At 41.6% G+C, this 9,687-nt stretch overlaps 2 protein-coding genes across 2 annotated transcripts; one reads left to right on the top strand and one right to left on the bottom strand.

Moving 5' to 3' along the window:
• Window positions 1–884: 884 nt before the first annotated feature.
• On the bottom strand, window positions 885–3,653 carry LOC147965840 (uncharacterized). The gene is made up of 2 exons (XM_087527246.1): window positions 1,163–3,653; window positions 885–988 (listed from the first exon to the last, which is right to left on the bottom strand). The coding sequence occupies exons 1-2, from the start codon at window positions 3,651–3,653 to the stop codon at window positions 885–887; spliced, it is 2,595 nt and encodes an 864-aa protein (XP_087383372.1).
• A 1,407-nt stretch (window positions 3,654–5,060) lies between these two features.
• LOC147965839 (uncharacterized) lies at window positions 5,061–5,816 on the top strand. Its single transcript, XM_087530630.1, has 2 exons — window positions 5,061–5,247; window positions 5,290–5,816. The coding sequence occupies exons 1-2, from the start codon at window positions 5,061–5,063 to the stop codon at window positions 5,814–5,816; spliced, it is 714 nt and encodes a 237-aa protein (XP_087386756.1).
• Window positions 5,817–9,687: the final 3,871 nt, after the last annotated feature.

Genomic DNA, 9,687 nt, shown 5'->3' with positions numbered 1-9,687 from the left:
GAACCTCTGCAGTACGTGGGAGATTATACTTGGGCTTCTTGTTCTCTACATCTTGCTTATCCTTCAAGCTTCAGCTCGATGAGCCCCTCAAAAATCTCTTCATCTTTTTCTGAAAATTTCTGAAATTTTTAGTAACTTAAAATAAAAGTGAACCAAACTCAACAAAATTGATAGCAACTACTCCTACAAGTGCCTAGAGGACATATCATGCATTAAAACTACTTTTGACCATATAATTTTGACATGCAAGCTCAAGAACAGGGTCACCTAAGCAGCAAAAATTTGCAATGATTAAAGCACTAGAACAAAAACTAATTGGACCATTGGAGGAGTCACATACCAAAGAACAATCCCCCAAAGCAGTTTGTGAATGGAGCTTTGAGCAAGGAGATCGAAAATGGCAGCAAGATGAGTAAGAACTCGGGTTTGAGCTGGCTAGTGATTTTTTGGGAGGAAGAAGGAGTGTGTGGAGGCTGGGATAAGTGGAGGGGACCCATGTGGGGTCCACGAGGCAGGGGGCGCACCCAGGGGGTGGGCGCGCCCTCCACCCTCGTGGGCACGTGGCTGCTCCCCCTGCTGTGTTTTCAGTGCCAGATATTCTCAAATATTCTAGAAAAAATCATATTTAATTTTCAGGGCATTTAGAGAACTTTTATTTTGGGGGTATATTTTTTATTGCATGGATGATTCAGAAAAACAGACAGAAAATACTATTTTTGCTTTATTTAATATAAATAACAGAAAGTAAAAAGAGGGTACAAAGATTGTGTTTTCTAAATTCATCCATCTCATGCCCATCAAAAGGAATCCACTAACAAGGTCGATCAAGTCTTGTTAACAAACTCATTTCGAATAACATGAAACCGGAGAATTTTCGAATAACACTAGGTTACCTCAACGGGGATATGCATGTCCCCAACAATAAGAATATCATATTTCTTCTTGACAGTAGGAAGAGGAAATTCAAAACCTCCAATAGTGATTGTTGAAATTTTTCCAATAGAATTGATACTGTGGACTTGAGGTTGTTTCCTCGGAAAGTGTACCGTATGCTCATTACCATTAACATGAAAAGTGACATTGCCTTTGGTTCAATCAATAATAGCCCCTGCAGTATTCAAAAAGGGTCTTCCAAGAATAATAGACATACTATCGTCCTCAGGAATATCAAGAATAACAAAGTCCGTTAAAATAGTAACGTTTGCAACCACAACAGGCACATCCTCACAAATACCGACAGGTATATAAGTTGATTTATCAGCCATTTGTAAAGATATTTCAGTAGGTGTCAACTTATTCAAATCAAGTCTACGATATAAAGAGAGAGGCATAACACTAACACCGGCTCCAAGATCACATAAAGCAGTTTTAACATAGTTTCTTTTAATGGAGCATGGTATAGTTGGTACTCCTGGATCTTCAAGTTTCTTTGGTATTCCACCCTTAAAAGTATAATTAGCAAGCATGGTGGAAATTTCAGCTTCCAGAATCTTACTTTTATTAGTAACAATTTCCTTCATATATTTAGCATAAGGATTCAATTCAAGCATATTAGTCAAACGCATACGCAAAAAGATAGGTCTAATCATTTCAGCAAAGCGCTCAAAATCATCATCATACTTTTTCTTCGATGGATTAGGAGGAAAAGGCATGGGTTCCTGAACCCATGGTTCTCTTTCTTTACCGCGCTTCCTAGCAACGAAGTCTCTCTTATCATAACATTGATTCTTTGATTGTGGCTTATCAAGATCAACAGCAGGTTCAATCTCTACATCATTATCATTGCTAGGTTGAGAATCAACATGAACATCATCATTAACATTATCACTAGGTTCATGTTTATTAACAGATTGTGTTTCAGCATCAGAAATAGAAATATCATTGGGGTTCTCAGGTGTGTCAATAACAGGTTCACTAGAAGCATGAAAAGTCCTATCATTCTTCCTTTTCTTCCTCTTAGAAGGACTAGGTGCATCAACATTAGTTCTTTGAGAATCTTGCTCAATTCTCTTAGGATGGCCCTCAAGATACAGAGGTTCCTGAGTCATTTTACCACCTCTAGTCATAACTCTAACAGCATTATCATTCTTCTTATTATTTAATTCATTGAGCAAATCATTCTGAGCTTTAAGTACTTGTTCTACTTGAGTGGTAACCATAGAAGCATGTTTACTAATAAGTTTAAGTTCACCTTTAATATTAGCCATATAATCACCCAAGTGTTCAAGCATATCAGCATTGTGTTTCAATTGTCTACCAACATAAGCATTGAAGTTTTCTTGTTTAACCATAAAGTCATCAAACTCATCCAAGCATGGGCTAGCAAACTTAGTAAATGGGATTTCACATTTATCGAATCTACAGAGAGAATTTACCTTTACTACCTGTGTCGGGTTATCAAGACCATGTATTTCTTCAACATGTGGCAAATTAAGACCATGTATTTCTTCAATAGGTGGTAAATTCTTAACATCTTCAGTTTTAATACCTTTTTCTTTCATAGATTTCTTTGCCTCTTGCATATCTTCAGGACTGAGAAATAGAATACCCCTTTTCTTCGGAGTTGGCTTAGGAGTTGGTTCAGGAAGTGTCCAATTATTTTCATTAGTCAACATATTATTCAATAGCAATTCAGCTTGATCAACAGTTCTTTCCCTGAAAACACAACCATCACAACTATCCAGGTGGTCTCTGGAAGCATCGGTTAGTCCATTATAAAAGATATCAAGTATTTCATTTTTCTTGAGAGGATGATTAGGCAAAGCATTAAGTAATCGGAGAAGCCTCCCCCAAGCTTGTGGGAGACTCTCTTCTTCAATTTGCACAAAATTATATATTTCCCTTAAGGCAGCTTGTTTCTTATGAGCGGGGAAATATTTAGCAGAGAAGTAATAAATCATATCATGGGAACTACGCGCACAACCAGGATCAAGGGAATTAAACCATGTTTCAGCATCACCCTTTAATGAGAATGGAAACAACTTAAGGATAAAGTAATAACGAGTTTTCTCATTATTAGTGAATAGGGTGGCTATATCATTTAATTTAGTAAGATGTGCCACAATAGTTTCAGATTCATAGGCACAAAAAGGATCAGATTCAACCAAAGTAATTATCTCAAGATTGATAGATAAATCATAATCCTTATCAGTAATAAAGATAGGTGAATTAGCAAAAGCAGGGTCATATTTCATTCTAGCATTCAAAGACTTTTCTTTAAGCTTAGCTAACAATTTCTTAAGATCAGATCTATCATTGCAAGCTAAGAAGTCTCTAGCAGTTTCTTCATCCATAACACAACCCTCAGGAACAACAGGCAATTCATATCTAGGGTGAGAATCTTCATCATCACTTTCATCAATATTATCAGTTTCAATAATTTCATTCTCTCTAGCCCTAGCAAGTTGTTCATCAAGAAATTCACCTAGTGGTATAGTAGTATCAAGCATAGAAGTAGTTTCATCATAAGTATCATGCAAAGTAGAAGTGGCATCATCAATAACATGCGACCTATCAGAATCAATAGCATGTGTAGGTATCGCAAGTTTACTCAAAACAGAAGGTGAATCAAGTGCAGAGCTAGATGGCAGTTCCTTACCTCCCCTCGTAGTTGAGGGAAAAATCTTGGTTCTTTGATCTTTCGAGTTCTTCATAGTGATAAGCAGATATAAATCCCAAGTGACTCAAAGAATAGAGCTATGCTCCCCGGCAACGGCGCCAGAAAATAGTCTTGATAAGCCACAAGTATAGGGGATCGCAACAGTTTTTGAGGGTATTCAACCCAAATTTATTGATTCAACACAAGGGGAGCCAAAGAATATTCTCAAGTATTAGCAGCTGAGTTGTCAATTCAACCACACCTGGAAACTTAATATTTGCAGCAAGGTATTTAGTAGCAAGTAATATGATAATAATGGTAACGATAGCAAAAGTAATATTTCTGGGTTTTATAGTGATTGTAACAGTAGCAACGGAAAAGTAAATAAGCGAAGAACAATATATGAAAAGCTCGTATGCATTGGATCGGTGATGGAGAATTATGTCGGGTGCGATCGATCATGCAACAGTTATAACATGGGGTGGCACAGAACTAGCTCCACTTCATCAATGTAATGTAGGCATGTATTCCGAATATAGTCATACGTGCTTATGGAAAAGAACTTGCATGACATCTTTTGTCCTACCCTCCCGTGGCAGCGGGGTCCTATTGGAAACTAAGGGATATTAAGGCATCCTTTTAATAGAGTACCGGACCAAAGCATTAACACATAGTGAGTACATGAACTCCTCAAACTACGGTCATCACTGGTAATGGTCCTGATTATTGTCACTCTGGGTTAACAAATCATAACACATAATAGGTGTCTATAGACTTGCAAGATAGGATCAAGAACTCACATATATTCATGAAAACATAATAGGTTCAGATCTGAAATCATGGCACTCGGGCCCTAGTGACAAGCATTAAGCATAGAAAAGTCATAGCAACATCAATCTCAGAACGTAGTGGATACTAGGGATCAAACCCTAACAAAACTAACTCGATTACATGATAAATCTCATCCAACCCATCACCGTCCAGCAAGCCTACGATGGAATTACTCACGCACGGCGGTGAGCATCATGAAATTAGTGATGGAGGAAGGTTGATGATGACGATGGCGACGGATTCCCCTCTCTGGAGCCTCGAACGGACTCCAGATCAGCCCTCCCGAGAGAGTTTAGGGCTTGGCGGCGGCTCCGTATCATAAAACGCGATGAATCCTTCTCTCTGATTTTTTTCTCCCCGAACACGAATATATGGAGTTGGAGTTGAGGTCGGTGGAGCGTCAGGGGGCCCACGAGGCAGGGGGCGCGCGCAGGGGGTAGGCACACCCCCACCCTCATGGACAGGGTGTGGGCCCCCTGACGTGGATTCTTCTTCCAGTATTTTTTATATATTCCAAAAATAATCTCCGTTGATTTTCAGGTCATTCTGAGAACTTTTATTTCTGCACAAAAATAACACCATGGCAATTCTACTGAAAACAGCGTCAGTCCGGGTTAGTTCCATTCAAATCATGCAAGTTAGAGTCCAAAACAAGGGCAAAAGTGTGTGGAAAAGTAGATACGACGGAGACGTATCAACGCCGTGGAAACGCTTCCTGAAGGCCCGTACGATGGCCGCGTCCCCCTCGAGCGCCGCTGCCTGTGCCGAGAGCGCGGCCGCCTACGCCAAGAGTGACGCCGCATCCGCATTGAGCGCGGGCGCTTTCGTCGAGAGGGCGTCTGTGGCAGCCGACAGGGCAGCTGCATTAGCCGAGACGGCTGTAGCTGCTGCGACGGTGGCTACAAACCCCGAGAGCACTCGAGCCGCCGTCCGTGCTGCCGATGTCGCCCTGGCTTGGGTCGATGCCAACCACGCCAAGATTGAGGATGCACACGCCATGATATTTGAGGCCACCTCGGAATCCAGCATGCAACCCACGTCTGAAAAGGCGGCGGTAGCCATGGAGCATCTGCTTCCTCATGAGGTCGCCGAGCGGGAGCTGGAGATGGAGGAGGCGGCGGAGATCGAGGAGCGCCAGGAGGAGGAGTTGCGCGTGGCCGAGGTCGAGGTAGAGAAGAGTCCGTCCGTCGAGGAATCGGCGGTGGAGTACCAACGTGAGCTCTGGCGCAACCACTACTACGAGTACTACAACCTTGAGGGTGGCGTCGAGGATGAGGATGAGGACGAGAACGCGGTCGACTTCAGCAGGGGGGACGCGGAGTCCACCAACGGTGGCATGTTGCTAGGACAAGTCATCGACGTCTCATCTCACACCGGCGATGCATAGGCCGGCGCGGTGACGGATTTGTTAAAATTATGCGTACTTAGGCTTTGTATTTAATGCTGGTCTTTTGTTAGAGCAATGTTTGGGTCAACTGCCTCTGTTTAATTACTAAAATTGCTCGATTCAGTAAGTGTGGTATGTCTGTTGTATGCTCTTTTGTGTGCCCAAATTAGCAAGCGATGTTAAATTATGCAATGACGTACACGGGGAAATTTCCACCAAAATTTGAATTATCAAACTCATCCCATGCGTGTAAAGCAGAAGAATCGTTTGCGATGCACACAATCGTTCAAAGTGAATGGTCCGGTGGCACCGCACATAAAGTTTCGCTCCACATTTCCAAAATTTTGGCCTACCACCAAAATATCTGCCCCCACACCCCTTCCCCACCCACTTTTCTCCCCGACCACAAGTCACATTTCCCTTGTTTCCTCCTTCTTTCCTTCCTTCCTAAGCTATAGTCGCTTCCTTGCTCTCGCCATCGTGCATCCTACCGCCAGGGTCGCCATGGTCTTCTTCAAAGACCTCTCCAGCGGTTCCTCCTCCAACTCCGACTCCTTCACCACCCGGGTATGCCTCTCTTCTCTCTCTCGGGCTATGACTTGGAATGAAGGATTTTTACCTGGCGGTCGATTTGAGTCATTTCTTCCTCTTGCAGCTCCCTAGGACCATCAATGGCAACGAATGGAGCGGGGTGGCTGAAGATCTATCTGCTCGTTGTCACCATCAATCTCCATGCATGAAGCTAGTTGTGTTTGAATTTGTGGACAGTTGGAGAAAGTTTCTGGCATGTGCAGAGCAGGTTAGACCCTCTTTCGTTGTTACAAACTATTTGTTAGATGTGATTCAGACATTGTCACGGTCCCAACCCATTCATACCACACCTTCAACCAAACGCGTCCAAAGACAATGTCACAGTTTGTACCTAGTATCTAAAATTGATGCCATCTCATCAGCGGTGCCATTAGAAAATTATTTGGCACCGCTTCAGCAGTTTGTGCAGCCAACTTTGGTCCACACATCCAAGCAGCCAAGTAGCAAAATATGAAATCTTTATATCACGAAGGAACTGGGCATCGGAGCAACTAGGTGCTCCGGAGTCTGGGTCCTTGATTTCTTTCCCTTGCATCGGCTCGCCAGTGCAGGGCACCAGTGCGAGAAGTAGCAACAGTTGTCTTTAAACCAGTTTTGGCATACATAGTGGACGGCCTTAGTACTATTAGTTCTATGTTACTAAATTTGTGCATGTACGCACCTGTTAGTATCAATTTGCTGTCATCCAAACACTGTCACTATGCTATTGCAGTTATATTTACCTTCCTCATAAAATGTTTAATTTGTTATTTATTGTACGTGAGTAAGAACTTCTAGCGTTGTTGTAGTTAATTATAGCTTCTAATGTTTCAGAATTTGGTTGTTGTCTCAGTAGAAATTAATTCATAATTAACATGTTTCTTCTGTTTTTCAAAATAAGCATGGGCGATTTTCTACGTTGTTATAAAGCCATTTCCCCTACAATTGTTACTGATCTTGTTTTAAATATTATAGGATGAACGGAAGTGTTATTACTTGGAGTGGGTTGATCAAGAGTGGCCACAGTCTTTGAAGATGTGCCTAGCAAAGCTCTGGAGCATGTATGAGGAAGAGAACAGAGGTAGGCTTAGAGAAAGTGTGGGATGTACATAAGAACGGAAACGTATTCCTTGGATTGACTGTGTGTGATATACATACGAACGGAAATGTTTTCTGGGATTCATCGTGTGGGATGTACATACGAGCAGAAATGATCCCCTATCGCCCACACTCACTTGGCGACGGTTCCAAATGCCGTCGTGGAAAGGGGTTAAAAACCGTTTGTATAGCACCGACGCGTACCAGTGTCACAACATACATATCATCAAAATATCAAACACATATCAAGTTCACATGATTTCTTGCAACAAGATTTATCCTGTGACCTCAAGAACAAAAGTAATTACTCACAAATGATAATCATGCTCAAGATCAGAGGGGTATTAAATAGCATGATAGATCTGAACATATAATCTTCCACCAAATAAACCATATAGTAATCAACTAGAAGATGTAATCAACCCTACTAGTCACCCACAAGCACCACTCTAAGGTTCCGGTACAAAGATTGAACACAAGAGATGAACTAGGGTTTGAGATGAGATGGTGTTGTTTAAGATGTTGATGGAGACTGCCCTCCCCAAGATGGGAGAGTTGTTGGTCATGATGATGACGATGATTTCCCCCTCTGGAGGGGAAGTTCCCCCAGCAGAATTGCTCTGCTGATGAGCAAAAGTGCTCATGCCCAAGTTCCGCCTCGAGACGGCGGCGCTTCATCCTGAAAGTCCTCTTCTGATTTTTTCTAGGTCAAATTGACATATATACTAGAAGATGGGCACCGGAGGTGGGCTGTAACAGCCTGGATTTTTGCCCTTTTTTTTCCTTTGATTTTCTTGGATTTCTTGCTTTGATTTGCTTTTCCGTGGGTATGTGGTTCTGAAATTTGGGAAGATCATGTCTTCCTAGGTTTATAGTGGCTTGTCATCCTCATCATCATCCCAAGATCATGTCATTTTCATCCTTGACCTAAGCCAATATTATTTTTATTAGGGATATTCCTTTTTCTATTAAAGGAATAACTCTTTAAAGCCTAGGTTGTGAAGCAACCTATATTTCTGTCACTCCCAAAATTTCTAAATAATTCTCATAAATTTTTTGGGTCATATCTTTCTCAAATATTCAAAACCCTTCCTTGGCATCATCAAAGATAATTCACAAATATTCCTTTTCTGATTTTGCCCTAAGTTGTGGTTTGAGAAGGAAGTGTCATTTATCTTTGCTTATTTGATCCCAAACTGTTTGGACATCTTTTCCTGTCCATATCATTGCTCCATGCCAAAATTCAACTCAATTTTCCTAGGAAATATAACTAAGCAATTTTTCAAAGTTCCTGTCTAAGGGAAGTGGTTGTAAAGGAACTAGAAGTTAGGCATATCCAAATTAGTTGAAATTTTGCAAGGCCCTTTATATGATCAAATAATGACTCTCCACAAAATTTGAGATCAAGTAAATTATCTATGTGAGCCCAGCTCCAAATCTTAGTTTCTAGTCAGATTTTCAGTTTGTGAAGCAACTATATTTTATATTGCTTCATTTAAGCTGCCAATTTTCCAGCGCATTCTACCATTCATATAAACTCTCTCCACCAAGTTTTGGCCCATTTCATCAATCCATTTGCCATGTGCAATTTTTTCCAAAATTCTGTCCAGAGTGATGTATTGTGAAGCAAGTGCTAGTTTGGTTCATCCAAATGGCCTGAAACTTTTTGAGCATCTTCATATTTTCAAATAATTGGGCCATGCCCAATTTCAGCTCAATTTGCCTCTTCATGTGAGTGCATCATCCAAATCTCTAATTCTGGCCATTATAGTGGTTTCTACAACAAGTACTCTCTAAACCCCTCCTATTAAGTTCATTTTTGGTAATCAGCATCACCTTAGTGATTGATAAAGTTGTATCAAATATCTGACTCTAACTCCACACGTGTAAACCACAGCAAGTTACAAACATCTTCCTATTGATTTACTTTGGCGCTAGGTGCAAATCTTTTCTTTGCCCCTGGAACCAATTCTTTCTTCAGTTGGACTAAGCGCACTAAGGCCTATTCACTGGACATGGTCGGCTCGGCCAGAACGTGCCGTTTGCACCAGTGCCCGTGGTGATTACGCTGCTTCACGCTAATTGCGTGCTCTGGCTTGTTCTTGCCCATGTGCTCGGGACGAGACTTGCCTGCTCCCCCGTCGTGTGCCCATCCGTGCTCCCGTCTACGTGGCTTGATTTGATTGGAGAAAAATAAGGCCTG

This window comes from Triticum urartu, chromosome 6A (assembly GCF_056163025.1).
Source record: "Triticum urartu cultivar PI428250 chromosome 6A, HENAU_Tu73, whole genome shotgun sequence".
NCBI classification, from domain to species: Eukaryota; Viridiplantae; Streptophyta; class Magnoliopsida; order Poales; family Poaceae; genus Triticum; species Triticum urartu.
Note: the sequence above shows the minus strand (reverse complement) of the source record. Positions and strands in the feature narration are given on the sequence as shown.

Coding starts and splice junctions, on each gene's coding strand:
- LOC147965840 (XM_087527246.1), bottom strand. CDS start 3,653: ATGAAGAACTCGAAAGATCAAAGAACCAAGATTTTTCCCTCAACTACG. Junction 989..1,162: donor CTTTGTTATTCTTGATATTC/CTGAGGACGATA, acceptor TTGGAAAAATTT/CAACAATCACTATTGGAGGT.
- LOC147965839 (XM_087530630.1), top strand. CDS start 5,061: ATGCAAGTTAGAGTCCAAAACAAGGGCAAAAGTGTGTGGAAAAGTAGA. Junction 5,248..5,289: donor CGCATCCGCATTGAGCGCGG/GCGCTTTCGTCG, acceptor CCGACAGGGCAG/CTGCATTAGCCGAGACGGCT.